At 39.4% G+C, this 18,679-nt stretch overlaps 2 protein-coding genes across 4 annotated transcripts in view; one reads left to right on the top strand and one right to left on the bottom strand.

Annotated features, from left to right (window-relative positions):
* Positions 1-4,204, top strand: part of ccn4a (cellular communication network factor 4a) — a 33,475-nt gene extending 29,271 nt beyond the window's left edge. For all 3 annotated transcript variants that reach the window (XM_069176055.1, XM_069176053.1, XM_069176054.1), the window contains 4 exons: positions 335-623; positions 1,588-1,842; positions 3,159-3,352; positions 3,465-4,204. In XM_069176055.1, the coding sequence (XP_069032156.1) occupies positions 359-623; positions 1,588-1,842; positions 3,159-3,352; positions 3,465-3,764 (1,014 nt within the window). In that variant the 5' untranslated portion in view covers positions 335-358 and the 3' untranslated portion in view covers positions 3,765-4,204. The remainder of the gene's footprint in view (positions 1-334; positions 624-1,587; positions 1,843-3,158; positions 3,353-3,464) is intronic.
* Positions 4,205-4,273: 69 nt separating this feature from the next.
* Positions 4,274-18,408, bottom strand: ndrg1a (N-myc downstream regulated 1a). Its single transcript, XM_069176052.1, has 16 exons — positions 18,280-18,408; positions 13,997-14,071; positions 13,408-13,443; positions 10,478-10,583; positions 10,038-10,158; positions 9,665-9,727; positions 9,502-9,562; positions 8,780-8,866; positions 8,581-8,637; positions 8,293-8,396; positions 8,103-8,159; positions 7,932-7,983; positions 7,433-7,480; positions 6,916-6,951; positions 6,558-6,609; positions 4,274-5,838 (listed from the first exon to the last, which is right to left on the bottom strand). The coding sequence occupies exons 2-16, from the start codon at positions 14,051-14,053 to the stop codon at positions 5,579-5,581; spliced, it is 1,197 nt and encodes a 398-aa protein (XP_069032153.1). The 5' UTR covers positions 14,054-14,071; positions 18,280-18,408; the 3' UTR covers positions 4,274-5,578.
* Between the last annotated feature and the right edge of the window lie 271 nt (positions 18,409-18,679).

Genomic DNA, 18,679 nt, shown 5'->3' with positions numbered 1-18,679 from the left:
TTCAGGATTAAGGATATTAAGAATATTGCCTCGCCACAGGGGATCAAATACCTTTCATGCAATAAAAGATGGCATTTTGGCCTTGCATAACCATACCGAAACAGCAGCTACTGAAGCTGCTGATACCACATTTATATAAAGGCTTATTTATGATGATCTAGAGGTGAATTATATGCATAATACAAATGCTAATTTATTTCTGTAAAATGGTTAAAAAGTTAACTGCATATCATGACTAAACTACATATATTTTAAAAGGAAGTTGGTGTTCACCATATTAATCTCACTATACAGCCTTAATTTGCTCGTGTTCTCTCCACTTTCCCCTCTCCAGGCCTACTCCCTGAATTCCACTGCCATGCCGCCTGCTGCAGCCATCACATCGCCATCTGCAGACCTGTACATCCGCAGGCAGTACTGCAAGTGGCCCTGCGAGTGTCCGGAGGTCACCCCCAAGTGCCCGCTAGGCGTGAGCCTCCTCATGGATGGCTGCGACTGCTGCAAGACCTGCGCCCGGCAGGTGGGAGAGGTGTGCAACGAAGCAGACACGTGCGACTACCACAAGGGACTGTACTGTGACTACAGCTCGGACAAGCCTAGGTACGAAAAAGGAGTGTGTGCATGTAAGTGTCACTCAAACAACTGATTTTACACAGAAGGAAACTAAGTTCATTTTTCAAACAGCAGCACAAAATACAAGTGACCAGATTTGAGTTAATCAGGTGTCTGCTGACACATGAACTCTGGTTATTATATTAACAGTTCAGGGGCTACTGGATAGACTACTAAGGCTTTATAATGTTGCTTGTTTTTTTTTACCGGATGTCTTCCACTTATCAAACTATTGTGAAAAGTACATTACAAAATAGTTACTTGGAAAAATGACTAATATTTGCAATTCAAATAATAATGTGATCAGGAAAAGACATGATTCATGTTTTATTTTCTGTGCTATTATTTACACAGCACTTATCATTGATTGATTGATCAATGAGGCAGTTTATTCCATTCTCTTATTAAATCATAGTGATTCTTGTCACTCATACTAACTGAACAGGTTTTTATTTTCATTGACACAGACTGTGTTGAGGAAATGCTTACCTTACTCTGAAACTTGTACTATTGTTTAAAATACATATGATTTATTATGTGATTTCAGGTTGTTTTTTGCCTCTAATTGTATTTTCATTTGAAGCTGTTAGAAAAGTTTTTTATACAAATAGTTGCCAGTTTATTAGCTACACCTAACTAAACTCAATGCAGTCTAATACAACACTTCTGCAATGAATCCTACCTTCACGAAGTTCAAATGTTTTCATCTAAGCTGTTTTAGGAAGGTGTTTATTCAACTGTATGATCTCTTTGTAAGCCACATTTTGCTGTGCTATCAGACTAATTTGTTTTACATTGACAGATGTTTGTATTATTTTTGTCTACCCCAGTTATATTAACAATGACAGCATATATAAAATAAATATTTCCCTGTATAATACAACACGGTTTAACAGCACCACACATTTTCATGTGTTTGCAGTTTGCCTTGTATGTCTTTATAATATGTGACTGCTTGTCGTCCCTCTCTGCCAGACATGGTGGGAACAGGCTGTGAGCATGATGGTGTGATCTACCGTAATGGGCAGAGTTTCAAGCCCAGCTGCAAATACCAGTGCGTGTGTGTAAACGGTGCCATCGGTTGCGTGGGGCTGTGCACAGAGTCCCAGCCTCCCCGAGTGTGGTGCCAAACCCCGCGGCGGGTCAAAGTGCGTGGACAGTGCTGCGAGCAGTGGATCTGTGATGAACCCAAGAGAGGGCGAAAGACAGCTCCACGGCATGCAGTGGAGGGTAGGACGCTTTGGTTGTACAACTGCCAAATCCCCTAATGTCCCTCCGGCTCAATGAAATTCACCACATTTTACGGTTCAATTTGAGTCAAACGGAATTCTTAAAGTAGGGAATAAAGTTGGAATTTATTTAAAAACAAATTCCCAAGCTTTTATTCTGACACAGTTTAATTCCTTTATAAGCATACATATATGTATATACACAAACTCTCAAGTTAAAGGACTCCTTAGAAAAAGATTTACACGAGTAGATGGAGATCTCTGAGCAACTATGTGTATAGCTGAATGTATTTTATGTAAAAATGTAAAACAAAAGCATGTGGAAAAACTCTTATTGACTTCGTATAATTTGAATGTGGCTCTCATGAAGTCTGTAGATAATGTGAATATAGTTTGTCATCCAGGATAATCATGAGGTTAGTGTGTGCGTGTGCGTGTGCGTGTGCGTGTGTGTGTGTGTGTGTGTGTGTGCGTGCGTGCGTGTGCGTGTGTGCGTGGGCGTGCTCAGCCAGGGACAGACCAATCCTTTCCTGTGGAAGCCCTCACACTGTTTTTGGGTCATGTCCAGTTTCCAGTCGTTTAGTGTAGCCGTGCTGCGGAGGCAAGAATGTCAACCAAGATCTCTTTGTGTTGCGCAAGGGAACAAATTAGACCCAGACTACAAGGCAGACAAAATGTAACAATTTAGATTAAAAACAGATGCAATACAAATGGTTGCAATTTTACTTTGCAATTTATGTATTCTCAACCATTACAAATGCAGGAACAGCAGGTACTGAATAAAAGTGTTAAAACAAAAACCAGGTTACTTCTTTTTGTCAGGTATATTTTTGTTGTTGAAAGCTTAACCTGTCAATGTCAAACATTTAACTATATGGTTGAAATCATTAGACAGTACTATATAATTATTGTAAAAATATTTTGCTAATCAATGAATTGGTTGTGTAATTTATTTATTTTTTTTAAGTACAAAAAACTCTGGTTCCAGCTTCTCAAATTCCAGCTTTTTTTCTGTTTTATACAATTTTAAATTTAAATTGCTAGTCCAAAAGAAAAAGCTGTTTGATGACATAACTTCAGGGTCAAGCATGCCATGATAGTCATTTTAAGCTATATTGATCAAACAATCAATTGAGGAAAATTAATTGCTAATAAAAAAAAATTGTTAGCTGCATGTGTAACAGTAATTCATTATTTGTTGTTCAAATTTGTTCATTAGTTGTGAATCTGCAAGGCTCAAAGCTTTAAATTGTAGTAAATACTGTTTTTAAACATGTCGTGATCTATTTGCCTCGTTCTCTGTCTCTGCTGATCCAGTTTACCCAGCAGAGACCAGGAGCTGGCACAAGAACTGCATTACCCAGACTACCTCATGGAGCCTCTGCTCAAAGACCTGCGGCCGCGGCCTGTCCATGAGGATCTCTAACGCCAATGAGCAATGTGAGCTGGTCAAAGAGTCTCGTCTTTGCAACCTGCGTCCATGTGAGGTCGACATCACCAAACACATCAAGGTAGAGTTCTGCATCTTAAGCACGGTAAAATGATGGTAGTATAAAACCATTTTTTATAAAAACTTAGTGTTACCGTGATTTTAAATGTTTTTATTCTATGCCATCCCCACAGCCAGGAAAGAAATGTCTGAACATCTATAGGGAAGATCAGCCCTCAAACCTCACCATCTCTGGCTGCACCAGCAAGAAGCAGTACAGGCCCAAATACTGCGGCGTCTGCACGGATGAGCGCTGCTGCATCCCCTACAAGTCCAAGACCATCGACGTGGAGTTTGAGTGTCCCAATGGGACGGGGTTCACCTGGAAGATGATGTGGGTGCAGGCCTGCTTCTGCAACCTTAGCTGCAAAAACCCCAACGACATCTTCGCCGAGTTGGAGAGTTACTACGGTTACCCAGAGGTCATGAACTAAGTAGTGACGTGTGAGTTATGCTGTCGTAAGCATTCTTAACTTTTTCCTTACTTCTTTTTCTTATGCAATGTTTTGTATTTGTAACGAGTTTGATCAAGGGACTTTCTTATGGTCTTTTTTTCCTATTGGAAAAAGTTGTAAATATGAAATACAATATGTATGTGTCTCCAGAATGCATTCATAAAGCATGGTGTGCTTTTGAAGAATATTTGAAGAACTTTTTGCAAATGAAAATATTCAACAGGGCATGTGAAATATTGAAAGTCTAATTTATTTATGTAGCTTTTTGCATATGTAATAACATATGTCATGTTCTTGGGATGTTCTCAAGAACAGCCAAACATTGCTTTTCTTAAAACTCACCATGTAGTCAGTGTACTTGTGTATATTTTCTCATGTATTTCATAAAATTGTTTTATGATAAAAGTTAAAAAAGGAGAGCTGGACTGAGATGCCTTATTTCTAAGATTACATCTTCAAATATGCAACAAAGACACAATCAGGGAAGATCTGTTACAAGTTTTTTATTGTAATTTTTTTAATAAATACAAACTGTTATGTTGTTTTAATGCTTTTTCTACAGCATTAGACGGTTTTGCATCACATCTTTACAAAGCTGTATATGTGTTCTACAAAGTAAAATGTTGCTGTAGTGCAAGTAAAATACAGGAGTAGAAGGTTTAGGGTAAGTTCTATGGCTGTCCTTGTGTTAACATGTGGCCCTAGCTCTTCACTCATCCAAAGAAATCCACAACCACATAGGAGCATCACGTCTTAAAAGTGAACAATTCCATGGCACATCTTTGTTCCTTTGTGCTTGATTGCATAGAAATCATCATAAAAAAGAGGATAAAAAACGTTTTGTCTGAAGCTATGATCCATTAATAAAGCATATGATGTAAAAGCCTTTTGAATTTGCATTTCAGTGTTTTGATTAATGAGCAGACAGTCTCAATGATCGTTTGATTCCTTTTCTTTTCTTTTTTTTTTTTAAACTGCATGTCACCTGTGAACAAATGTAGGAAGTTGTTAAAATAACAGACATCTTTTGAAAAGAACTCAAGGACATTTGCAAGATTAAACAATATTTCTTGCTGAATATACATGATGTATGTGTAGTCTGTCCCTTAATTTTCAAAGTTACATATGCAATTTGAGCCAAACATCCTTTTTTATGTATCCAAATGTCTCCCTATTCTCTCTCTCACGTCTACAAATCTGCTCCTACGCACAAACGACAACACTTCAAACATGGAAAATAAAAGAATAAATCATCAAACAATTACAGTGAGGACAGAAAACAGACAATTACAGCCAGGTATAATCGAGAAAGCTGTGTCAATGTGGTAAAAATTTATAAAAACAGGATGGGGGAATGCTGAAATGGATATTAATTGTTTTAATGTATGAGAGATACATTACAAGCTGGTATACTTTTAGCTACAGCTTTCTCCGACATTCTCTGCTTCGGTATCCCCGGATGCTGTGTTGCACCTAACTACACTCTCAATTGACCTCAGATGAGCTCAGAAACATTTCCTGTTCGGATATTTTTTGAGTTCTTCTGAATGACAAAACATGCTTATGGTTGGCCTGAACCACCTACATAAAAGACATGTTTCCTAATTGGGGGCATCTCAGCTGCACTGAAAAGTCTGCAGGTGAGGGTCCATTGTGCGTTTTTACAACTCCAGGTATGCTGTCCCTTTCTACATCAGTGTGTATGTGCGTAGGAATGTGAGTGTGAATTAGAGGCAACACAGCACAAACCAAAGGGACTTTTGGGTTTGGGTGTCTGGTGAGTGGAGGGTCACTTAGCAGGACACTTCGGTGGACTTGGGCACAGCTTGGTCCACGTTGTTGTTGGCCGTGCCGTCCATGGCGGCGTCTGTGTGAGAGCGGCCCTGCTGGTTGTCAGCTGTGTGGCTGCGGCTGCGGCTGCCCTCGTTGGTGTGCGAACGGGAGCGGTTTCCCTCACTGGTGTGGGAGCGGGAGCGGTTGCCATCGAAGGAAGTGACGCTGGAGCCGGAGGCGGTGCGGGAGCGGACCAGGCGGGTCATGCTGGCAGAGGGCACTGAGGAAGAGGAGGGGGATTTGGTAAATATTTTGAGCCAGAAGTGGAAAAATGACTAAATATACATTTGCATTTCTGAGGTACTTGTGCTGTAAGTATTTTAATTTCATGTTAGAACATTACCATCATTAATATTATGCTGAATAGGAAAGATTAGGAGTATTTTAGTTGACTGCATTAGTAACTTTGCAGATAAATATTATAAAAACCTAAAATGAGCATATCAAATTCCATATATTGTTGAAGTAAAGGAAAACATCCCACAGCATGCAAGTCACTAAAACGAGCCCCAGTTTAAATCAACAACTTTATCAATATTCGAAATCTGTTTACATAAAAATGATCACTAATGATTTTTAAATGGAAGGGAAAATGTAATGCAAATCTGGTGAGGCCTTTTACTTTACTTTTATGTAAGTAAAGTATCTGAATACTTCTTCCACCACTGTTCTCAGTGCACTCTGTAGTACAATAAACATCTGGGAGTGGGGAGCATAAGGTGAACAGTAATGCAAAAGGTCTTTATCTCACCACAAGGTGGCAGAAAACTCGTCTTTAACAGATTGAAGTCTGTAAACACTCTTGGTACTTTAGAGGCCAAGAGTACTTAAGTGCAATGTCTCAATCTTTTATACTTTGGTGCAGTGCAGCTCTCAGATATGTTATGGTTAGATTTGCATCTACCAACAGAAGAAACACTGAATGTCTTGTGTACTTACTGTATCCCATGCCCTGAATGAAGTACTTGAAAGCTTCTGTCAGTTTGCCAGGCTGCAGAAAAGAGCACAAGAAGGCAGATAATCAGTCTTTTTTTCCATTTAAATAACATCGACATCTCATTGAGCGGCTTACTGCTCAGGGTCTCAGATATGGCAGCTGCTATGAGCAGGTGCTGTGCAATGTGGAGGATTAAAACCTGACAACTGTGGATTAATACCCTTAAGTGCCTCCTTCTTATGCTATCCACCCCTCCACTTGACCCTCTGTGCCAATTCTCAAGCCCTGTCCATCCTGCTTTATAACATTATTGTCTCAGAGCTTTTTTCTTTCCTGTTTTTGTCACACAGACATACACACCTGGTCGACCTGGGGCATGCCACCGCAGTCAGCCATCTGGAGAGAGGAGGGAAAACACAATAGAGGCCATTACAATTTAGCAAGTTGCCGCTTGTACATTCGCATGGCAGTGGCCATGCTCCATTACCCCCCATTAGGGCCAACAGGTCCCATTTGAACACGCTGAACACCTTGTCCCTGTTACCTCCAGTCAGTGTTCCTCTAGACTCCGAACAGTTAACCCCAATAAATGGCACCCATTTTAGGTCTAACAGCCATTTGGTTGTGGACCATAAAAGGTTGCTATAGGCCAACATAAGTGGGTCAGTTGCAGCAGATTGCATCATCGTCACAGGCGACATGCGTACGCATTCAGCTGTAACACCTGTGGTTAATATGTTACCAGGTAAATGCTGAGCCACTGGAATCTTATCAACTGATGCGTTTCCATCAAGGCTAAATTATAATCTGAATGAAAATATGGGACAGGAGGTGCAGGGTAGGGGGGCAGGACAGTGGGCAATAAATAGGCTCTCACCTTAAGCAGGGTAGTCTTTGTGGGGTCAAGCTTGGTGTTGCACTCAACCTGTGGGTACAAATCAAACAAATATGTTACGTATCTTATGATATGTCATCAAACTGCAGATAAAAGGCTAACAAAACATTATAAAATACATTTATTTTTTAACTTGACAATATAGTTCACTTTTAATTGTTAATTGTATGGCCAATAAACACTAATACATTTGTAACACTGTTCTAGAGCTAAAAGCAGAAACAGCTACACAAACATCTCTTAACATTAACAGATCAAAACTACTCTGCTTAACTAGATTTTTGTTCCCAACGCTGTTCTTGCCTAAAACATGCTAAACTGTCGTCCTTTTGCGTTTAATCTTGCATATCTCTTGGATTTAAACAGAAGACTGAAGTGAATGGAAAACACGTCCAGCACAAGTTAACAGTGTTAACGGTGGTGGGGAGTGTAATCATTAGCATTGTTTAATGGCTGTGTGGATGTTTGTGCTTCAACTCACCACAGCCTCCACAGCAGGGGAACTGTCACCGACCACGAGCAGGGAAGGGCACCTGGAAGAGGGACACACATAAAATCACATATTTAACATTCATCAAATGTTAGAAATTATATTGTCATTTAAATTTTAAAAAAAACAAAAAAAAACTAATTTTGCCAGATAACAACTTACTTGAGGGTTCTGACAATGCTTCCAGGAACCGGCCTCTCGATTTCCAGATCCCTCCGACTGTAGAGAGACACTTCTGTTAGTGTTCAAGAAATCTTAAACAAATCTCAGTTTTAATTTATTACAAATTTTGACATGCAAACATGCTGTTGATTCTTTGATTGTGAGTGTAGTCTGGCTTTGCTGTGCTTACCTCTCGTAGGACTTGACAAAGAGATGCAGGTTAAACTGGTTCATGTCGTGCATAATGTGGTGGTGGTATGTTCCAATTAAGTCATGGTTGTTGTGGATTTCCTCCTGTGGTGACCAAAAGCAAAATGTGTTTAACTCACAAAGATAAAAAAAATAAAAAAATAAAAAAATAAAAAAATAAAAAAATAAAACTAGAAACCTAGTTCCAGACCACAGAGTTTTTTTTTAAGATCCTCATAAGATTTAGATAGAATGCACAAAGACCTTTTAACAGAATTTGAGTCTGTACCTTTCCAAAGAGGTGGCCGATGAGCATGTCAGGCATGGCATGGGTCCAACCGCTGATCTAAGGTTTGACACAAAAGTCATGTTTAGCTTTAACACAGCATTTACCTTTTGGTTAGCTCTTTAAAGTTACCAGTTATTTTTTTGGTAATTCTTTAGGTGTGAGTATATATAAGCTTTTGACAGGGATTTGTGTGTGTTACCTTGTGTGCAGCCCAATCCATCCATCCCTCAGCACATGGATTGATGTTGATGAGCAGCAGGCCCTCTACCATGTTTGGGTAGTCCAGCTAAAATACACAAAGCATGAAAATTTAAATTATTATTATTTTACTGTAACACACAATGAGGCATTTAGCAAGATTTATGTCCAAAAACTGGATTCGCCTCTGTCTGCCAAAGTTTTGGTAGATTATAAGGGCATTTAACTATCTGCTTCACGATTGTATCTGATTATTTTCTAATTATTTGATTTTATAGTTGCATTTTTGTTTAATTAAAATTGTGTGGCATATTTTGTGTTACATGTCAATATTGCTGCCTATCCTGGTCAGGTTAGATTGTTAATCTAAATCTCTTTCATTTAAAAGCGGTATTGTACAATACAATACAATGAGTATTAAATAAAACACATTGAAACCATGATGTACAGTATAGTATTAGTTAGAAAGAAGGCTCCTGCAAGGAGTTAAAAGTTGTATCTCAGTGTTGTGTCAACACAGTGAGACTTCCTATTGAGCACAGTGTTAGTGTTGAGCTGATCTGGTACATTCCTGAGGCTTTTATGGCTCAGCAGGCTCAAGCAATAAGCAGTGCTGTATTGCCAATATCAGCAAAAAGCAGAAACACATTAGCTGGTAATCCTGGAGTGATTAAAACTCTAAAATTATTAAGCCTGATTGAGAGGGCAAAGGGGAAAACTTACAGCGAATCTGGTCAGAATGTAGGACCCGGCTCCAATGCCCATTCCAATAACACTCTTCAGGCTGGGGTGCACAAAAATACAGGAATACTGTTAGAACAAATGGTTGGAGAATATCTTTAATGTAAGAGGGAACTGTCAGAGTGAAAACGGCAGGTCAACATACCCAAAGTGCTTCAGCACCAGAGGGAGAGTCTCAGACAGTTGGTCCATAGAAGGATACTCATATCTGGCAAACAAAACAAAAAATTAGTTTTCACTTTAATAATAGCCACTATCTAATCATCTATGTTGTTATCAGCCTCTGACCGCCAGCAGTGTCCCAGTTTTCACATTAAGTTCAGGTAGCATTAACATGAGGCTAAGTCGCACCATCAAAGTGGATATTAGGCGAAACAAGATAAACACCTGTTTCTACAGCGCATTTGTCAAATTAGGTCGCCTAAGTGTATCTGCAGTGATCTACCTGTCGAGTCAAAGGTCATAGATTGCTTGACACACGTCAGGTATCCAAGTGTGTTTGTATGCGACTGGCTCACCCAGTGGAAAAGGTTTTAGCTCCCTCGTGCTGCCCCGGGGCATCAACGTGGCACACAGCGAAGTGCTGCATGATTTCTGACATGTCCTCATGGCTGAAGAGCGTGTTCCAGCAGGTTTTGTCTGAAACACAGTAAAAAAAAAGAAAAAGGAGGCAGAGGTGGGTAAGTGATACTTGGCAAAGAGGAAAAACAGACCTCAAGTAAGAGACATGAAGAGTTTGTTTAACATGTAGGCCTTGTGTTTTGCAGGATTTGACTCTATCATAAAAATCTGTCAGTAACATTAGAAGACAATAGATACAGTGCTGCAATGGATAACAATATGAAGTTAGCTCAGTGAACTTAATCTGATCCCACGTGGTACAGTAATTCAAAACAACCCAGGCTTTAGGCACAACAACAGATGTTTCACTCAGAGCAGAACAAGGAGACGGGCTTACGGTTCAGTCCAATGTCATGGAAGGAGAGGATGACTGGTCTTTCCCCTTTGGGAACCCCCTTCATTGTACAGTGAATTCTGCCATGAGGAGTCTCCACATCATGCTCCTATTGATCCAAAAACATATGACCAAGTTTAAAATAAAATGCATGGACATGACATAAACAACTTACAACAATACTGTGTGATTATATGAAGGAATTCAGCCCGAACTTCTAAAAGCTGAGAAATATGTCACATCTTAATACTTAATGCACGCATTTTAAATATAGTTAAATGACCAGCATTACCATCACAATAAAAAAAATAAAAAATAAAAAAATAAATAAAAATTTAAATTACATGAAATGAGAATATTATAGGACCTTCATTTATGTACTCCACACAATCCTTCATTATTGCCTCATCAAAATTCTGAGCTTTTTTAGTTGCTTAATTTTTCTAGCTACTTTTCCAATTAAATTTCACAGATTACAATCTGTTATTATTATTTCTAATAATTGCCTGAATAATAATAATTATTATTCCCAATGAGCCACAAAAAAATACATAAAATATCAAACCATTCTCAATTTAGCACCTATGCTACAACTTTAACTAGAGCCGCCGCTGTCCAGCCAGCAGCATAATCCAATAAATCCACTCAGTGCAAAAATTTCAATAAGGTGTTTTAGTCTACTCACGCTGACTTCAATTTCAGCAACAATCATTTCCACATCAGAATCCTCCAGAACCATGTTTGCAGGAGAGGAGTTGAGCACTGCTCTCTACTGAAAAAAACTGCACGCAGTGGTTCTCTGAGCTATAGATGCAACAATTGGTAAGCCTCTGACGTTCTTTAGTCCTGCACTGAGACCTGCATTTTATACCCCCACTGCTTACCAGTTGGCCTAAGCTCCTGGCCTCCCATGGTGCCTTGCAGGCTGGTCAAAACAAGCTAATTCTAGATGAAGATATCCCTAAATTGGATCAGCCAATGTCAGACAGAGGGGGCATGAGCTACTGTGTTGACATAATGAGTGAGTATGTGTATGTGTACGTGACATGCTGAACGAATGAGTGAGGGCAAAGCAGCAGGCATTACTCATAAATAATTAGGGGTAAAAAAAAATGACCATAAAAAAATGTCCCCTTGCGGGATTAATAAAGTATCTATCTATCTATCTATCTATCTATCTATCTATCTATCTATCTATCTATCTATCTATCTATCTATCTATCTATCTATCTATCTATCTATCTATCTATCTATTTATCTCTCTCTCTCTCTCTCTCTCTCTCTCTCTATCTATCTATCTATCTATCTATCTATCAATTATACAATTTCAAAATCTACAGTGAAACATAGCATTAAACCATCTCTCAAGGCTAGAAAGACCTAAACTAAGGCTTTTGATAAGATTTCCTAAAATATGATCCCTATACAGTCACAGTATGGACAATATGAGCACAATATAAGTTATTTCAGTGTAAAAACATACACTGAAATGCAGATGTCGACAACTAAATTTCCCCTCTGTGGGATTAATAAAATCTCTTCTATTTTACAAATATTGAAAATTTACAGCATGAAGTGTTTAAAGTTTGTTTACAATTACATACATTGCCAGAAAGTGCATACGTATTTATTTTATTTCAAAAATAAAGTCATTATCTGAGAGAAGAACTATCAGATGATATCTTAAAAAAAATTAATCTAAAAATATCAGATAGTCTTTGAGTGCAACTTCCTGTCTAAAAATATTCCTAGTATATAGTTTAATATGTCAGTATCGTTCAATCAAAAACAAACAAATAACAACAACAACAAACCCAACATATGTCCCATAGTGACCTACAAGTCAAGTCACAACATGAGCTATTAGTTGGGTTGGGTTCCACACAGGTTTTGACTGCTTGGGATCTGCTTTAGAAGAACATCCAAGAAGGTGTAAAACCTATTTACTGGATGTAGTGTACAAGGTTCACCACACCTCGCTCCACCCATTCATCACGTGTAGGGCACACTGAATATAGGCTAGACAGGCAAGATAATCCTGCAGGGAAACACGTGCGTGTGCGCTTGTAAATGCATATGAATGTTCGCTTGCATACATACACACACCCATGACACTCAAAGTGGGAAAATGCATTATCTGCCACTGTTTGCACATATGCATATATTATTAATATTAAAAGCAAGCCCCACATATCGCCAGCCAACTAATCCGATGTCAATAATTGTTGGAAGCTTGGCTGCCACAGACATTTTAAACACTTGCCCTGGATACCCGAGGTCATCCAACTTGTTAGTGTCACACCAAAGTCAGTCAGAAGGAGTTCAGACAGAAATTAGCTCTTTGATGGGACTGACATCAGGGAAACAGATCCCGGCCCGTTTACTGCCTGACCAGAAGACCCATGAGCTCACACATTCTGACCTTCAGGAACGGAAGAACATGTACTTCTCAATGAATCTGTACATGAAAACATGGTGGATTTCTGACAATGAGGAGCTCTGTCTGTGGTGCTGAGACGGCCCCCGATACACTAAGCAAAACCTGTGTGTGCATGTCCTCGAGAGGACAATGAAACTGCTGACGCCCTCTTACAAATCCAGTCCAACGTGTGTCATCACGTTCAGTAGCTGACGGAATTAGTGGAGCCCGAATTAGATTTCTGTCCGTATAAAATCACAGCAGATGAAAGGTCATCACCAAGATAAATGAGACACTGCAGCAGCTATGTTAATTGAGCTGCTGAGTATTTCTTTTAATCAGCCACTAGATGGTACTAGACAAAATAAAATGTATATACAGTATACATTAACACTGTGTGCAAAAACAACCAGTAATTGGTATCATCTATCAGCACAAGATTCAAATGATAAAGCAGGGTAACAACTGGTGGGAATAATAATGCAGGATTGAATTTTTGTGTCTGCAACTGTACCTTGATAACGAGCTGCTGCACAGCTTCTCTCAAGCCCTGCAAGGAGAGAACGGATTGATGAAAGCAGAAAACTAATGCAATTAACTGTAATTAAACAACATGCTTTAATCCAATATCCTGAGGGTGTCATTCTGTCACTGTGCGTATTTTCACATCCATAAATATAATCTTGACTACACAACAATATTCTTTGTAGCACATAAAAAAAATTCAAGTCAAAATTGAAGTGAACGTGAATCATAGAGTAGTATTTTGGTACAGATCTGTGATTTTCTAAACAGATTTTTTTTTTGCTGTTTTGTGAAAAATCAACTATTAGAAAAACATTAAAAAAAGAAAATCTGGCACCTGCATCCTATAATTGTCTGTTTATGTGTGTATTTTGATGCAAGTCTACATGGAGACTAATTATTTTTATCATTAAGTGATAATATATTGATATTCTATGTATCTTACTAAAGCAAGGAGATGCAAAAAGCGTCAAAGGAAACTTCTCAGGTATAAAGCATGCATAATGTAAGTGAAAACATAGTTTTGAGAATACTTTTTAAACAATATTCAATTTGACAATTTTAAGAAGAATACATACCGGCAGTTCCCTGTCCACCAGCAGGGGTTTGGACTCAACAACTTGGATGTCATCCATTTCAAAGAGCTGCAGAGCCTGGGTGACAAGAGTGATCAGAATAGTTAGTGACTGGTTCAACAAATAGTTGTGAGAGTCTGAGCTTTTTTTTTAAATGCATGATGGTAATGAGAAGTAAATATGCATTTAGATAATGTAGGAAAAGGGGGTTTGGTTACATATTTGGCTTTTCTAAAACCCTTGAAAAGCACTCTGTGTTCTTTTCAATTAATTCAAATATTTTCACTTTCTCAAATCTCTTCTTAAAAAGTGAATGTTGGCAGACTGTAGAGGGCTGAGGTGCAGACAATAAGATGACTGCTTGAACTTTGAGGTGGGCATGTTTCCTATCAACACAAAGCCAAGGATACTACCACTACAGCCAGAACACACATATACATGCACACACATGCACGCAAAACATGTAGAGACACAGGAAAATGCATTGCCTTGCAGCTGCAATCTGCAGTGATATGCAGCTCACATAACTGGCCACACCTAGGAACCCCACATGTCAGAGATACGCAGATCAACTGATGATGACACACACAATCACACACACACACATACTAACTGACTGGGTACACAGGAAACTGACAGACAAAAGGGAGGTCTAGCACAGAGAAAAAGAGGAATTGGGATTTCTGAGAAATGCATAAAAACACTTTGTTGTAATTCAAATGTACAACACATGCACTTTAAAGAGAGGGCACTCAAATTGATTAGCCATAGATTTTACAGCAGAAGCAGTCCCTATCTCATATCAGTTTCATGACTGGACATTTATTTTCAAAAGAACAGTAGTCCTTTTCAATGAGAACATTTCAAGTAAAAGAAGAAGACTAGTATAGACAGAGAAGGAGACTGAGAAAGGCAGAAAAACAGAAAAAAAGAGAGACTGTAAAGAGAAGCCAAGCTGTGTGGATCATAATGCTGTGTTGGACAAGAGCAGGCAGTCAGTGACTCTGCATGCAAATCAAATTAGCCAGTTAAGAGAGCTCTTTGTCCACTGGCCTCGGGGCTCCTGAGAGCCAGGGGTTTGCCCTCCTCTCCCCCGCAGCTGAAGAGGGGCACGGCTGACCAAGACACATCCATATACAGGAAGCAACTGATACCCTGGTTCCCATCGAAACATCCCAGCTTCCTTTCAGCTCACTGCTGGCTCTCTGGCTCTGTGCATTTTGCCACTTTTCTCTGTTTGCCTTGGTTTCTGCTTGGTTGCAGTCGCTATGTTTGCTCCTCCAAGGGTTACACAATGTGTTTTGTGCTCTCTGTCTTTCCTGTTTGTCTTTGTAGACACACAAAGTAGAAAATTAATCAACCTTCAGAATTGCTGAGAGGTCGTCAGGGCAAGGTGGTCCTTTCGAGAAAGTGATTAATTATATTTTGAATACAGTTGTCCAGCAGAATACTCCCTGAGCACACAAACACACACACACACACACACACACACACACACACACACACTCTGACTGGGCGAACAGAGGCTGGTGCCAGCCAGCCAGATCTCACAATGCTGCAGAGGAAGAAGAGTATCCAACAACAGGTTCATTTGTCTGCTGCGGCCTTCTGAAACATGGCCGCCATCGCACTGCAGGAGCTTTGTTGAAGAGGACAAGAGATCAGCCCCCATTGAGATTCCACAGCCATGTGACAGAAGGCATGTTTATGATCATCATAATGTTGAAAGAAAAAACTGTTCGGGCCATTTTAGATGATAAAGGATTAAATGTGTCTACATGAGGGAAAGTTTCACGCTTGTTTTCAAGCCTACTTGTAAACAAAATAAAACAAGAGCACGGAGTTCATTAAATTAACAAAATTAAGGTGGAGACTTCCTCTATAAACCACCTGTCAGAATGTTGGCAGCAGAGGGAGTCTGGCTGGACAGAAGGCAACTAGGTCACCTGCTGTTTATGACACCTGCAGTGTGCCTCAAAGCGTTCGCCTCGCCGAGCTAATGTTTCACCTGCTCGAGAGGAGCACAGAGGGAAATGTTTTAGTTTGACCCCACAGGTCCGAATACCAAGCAACAAGAGATGATTATTGCTACCCTGATGTGTCTTATCTACTGATTTCACTGATGTTTAATGACAGTCGTGAAAAAAATGATTAATATTGCAATGAAACCAAGAACTCCTGAACAGCAAATATTGCAGATGATGTTGTTCCTCAGAGGGAAGTAGTGTTTCTGCTGTGGTTCTTTTTCAGGGATTTTATGTCACGGCTGCAGCGAGGGGTTTACTTTTAAAAAAAAAAAAAAAAAAAAAAACTGGTGTCATTGGCAACAGTCGCACATTGTCTTTAACCAAGTCAAACCAGTTCCTAAACATGTTTTGTTAAGAAAGCATGTGTCAGGAGAAGAAGAAAAAAACCTCTTCACTGAAAGAGTTTTGGCCTTGCAGAAGTAAGGCTGTTATGCACTCAAGAACAGGAAACAGAAGGAGGATATAGGTTTGGGATGACCCAAAATATGTAGCTCTAAGTCAAATGCATGACAAACAACATAAACTCTGCACTTGCTCTGTGAAATGCTCGTGTGTGGCTTCATAATCTCTGAAAAACAAGATTTAGTATGTAAACATACACTGTATTAAAGCCTCTACTACGGCGCAGATCTTTCCAGCTTTGACAATAATCAGAATTGTCATGATTAGGTTTTATGTGATGATTCCTGAAAAGCAAGCTTTTTGAAAAAAAAAAAAAAAAAAAATGTTTTCACTTGATGGTGAGATCATGTGGTTGGAGCATCAAAGGAAAACAACAGCTCTGGTGCAGGCCTACATAACATATCAGTGCTTGTTTTCCATGGTAAATCCGGAGATACGACACGTGCTTTAAGCCAGAACATCCAAGTTACAAAACAGCATGAGATCAAACTCTTTCTTTGTTTGCTGAGAGAGAGAGAAAGAGAGAGAGAGAGAGAGAAAGAGAGAAAGAGAGAGAGCATATGTACTGATTGGATTTGGACATAGAGTCTAAACTTTAGAGAGCCAGAATCAAGGCCAGGCCATCCTCCTCCATTGCCTCCATATAGTTTTAAATCCACAAGCCTGGTGCATCCATCTGCAGAAACAATGATTGCTTCCCTAATCTTTGGGAACTCACTTAATCTGTCAAATCCCTGGTTCTGAAATATCAGCGTAGCAGCAGCAGGCCTGCTGGACTAAGCTGTTACGGACCTACATTTTCAGAGATATCAAAATGTGGGTGTCTTCATAGATACAGTAGTGTTGGTGAGGTAGGTCAGGGTGGTCTGAGGAGATCCCCAGTGGTTCCATCAGCAGAAAAACACCATTCACACATCATTAGTTCAAGCAGCTGCTGCTATTTATGGTGAGATGTATTCTCCTATATCATCACAACTCAGCAGATCTTCTGAGATCAGGTTAATGATCTTTTACACAGGAATGGATTAGGCTACACAACATTTAATTTAGCTGGACATCCAAACAAAGACAGCAGGTCAGTGTGCAGACTTATTTTGATAGCAACCAATGAGGGCTATGGTTTATATTTTGGCAGACTGCCATGAATACTTTATAAACAATTTTTTTTTTTTTCATTTTGAATTGGCTAGTCGCAAGCACCGCCCCATTTCCCCTGCCCCCACCCTCAGGCATGTTTGTTTTCTTAATATTAAGGCTTGAAAGCAAAGAGGATTTGCTGGGCTTCTATTGCCCTTATAATATTTGCAGGATTTGACATAAAGGCTCCATGTTTTCTGTTTGTGTGCGTGCCTCTAGTGTCTCGTGGGAAAAGCATGTCGAGCTGAGCATCTTATACACACACACACACACACACACACACACACACACACATATATATATATATACACACATATATATATATATATATATATATATGTGTGTATATATATATATATATATGTGTGTGTGTGTGTGTGTGTATGTATATTTATATACACAATGTATGCCACATATTTTCAGAAACAGGGTTGATAAGAACAGAAAAGCCTTTCCCAAAATTATCTGTTATAACAAGCATTCGGCATGTGCTTAATTTGCACACACAAAAAAAAAAAATCTAAAAACAATAAAATTCTTATGGAGTGAAACTAATATCCCTCTTTCTTATTTAAATTGTGTTTCAGCGGTGTTGCTCTGTCAAACAGGAATAACAACGTGCCCAAACATGCTGCGAAATTGACTAGGAAGTAAGCGCCCAGTTTCCTTTAAAATAATGAAAACAGTCAAATAAGTTTAGGATCTGGAGCAAAAACCTACCTGTTGCTTTAACTGCTGATTGTCCTGATATGAGCACTCCCCCCCCAAAAAAAAAAGTCCACAAAAACTTCTCGTTTCTGTTAAAACAGCACAGGTTGTTGCAGCTGTGACGGAGGCGTTGCTTTGTTTATAAAGTGTAGCACAAGGCGGATGAATGAGGGAATTTTATAAAGGCGGGGGGAGGGTGTGTGTGTGTGTGGGAGGGGAAGGGGGGACGTGCAGCCCAGCCCACTTTTTCCCTCACTGCTGTCTCCATTGGGCAACAGCAGCTGGCGGTTGAAAACTGTAGCTTTCCAGCGGTTGCATGACGAGGATGATAGGAAACATGGGTGAAATGTTCGAAAGAATAGCGATTTATCTACTCGATTTTGGATTTATTTTTGCTTTCCTATAATTCAAT

Source organism: Embiotoca jacksoni, unplaced genomic scaffold, assembly GCF_022577435.1.
Source record: "Embiotoca jacksoni isolate LCO1_2020_lvr unplaced genomic scaffold, fEmbJac1.0.p SCAF_7, whole genome shotgun sequence".
NCBI classification, from domain to species: domain Eukaryota; kingdom Metazoa; phylum Chordata; class Actinopteri; family Embiotocidae; genus Embiotoca; species Embiotoca jacksoni.
Note: the sequence above shows the minus strand (reverse complement) of the source record. Positions and strands in the feature narration are given on the sequence as shown.

Coding starts and splice junctions, on each gene's coding strand:
- ndrg1a (XM_069176052.1), bottom strand. CDS start 14,053: ATGGATGACATCCAAGTTGTTGAGTCCAAACCCCTGCTGGTGGACAGG. Junction 8,867..9,501: donor ACATTCTGACCAGATTCGCT/GTAAGTTTTCCC, acceptor TGTGTATTTTAG/CTGGACTACCCAAACATGGT. Junction 8,638..8,779: donor TGGATTGGGCTGCACACAAG/GTAACACACACA, acceptor GTCAAACCTTAG/ATCAGCGGTTGGACCCATGC.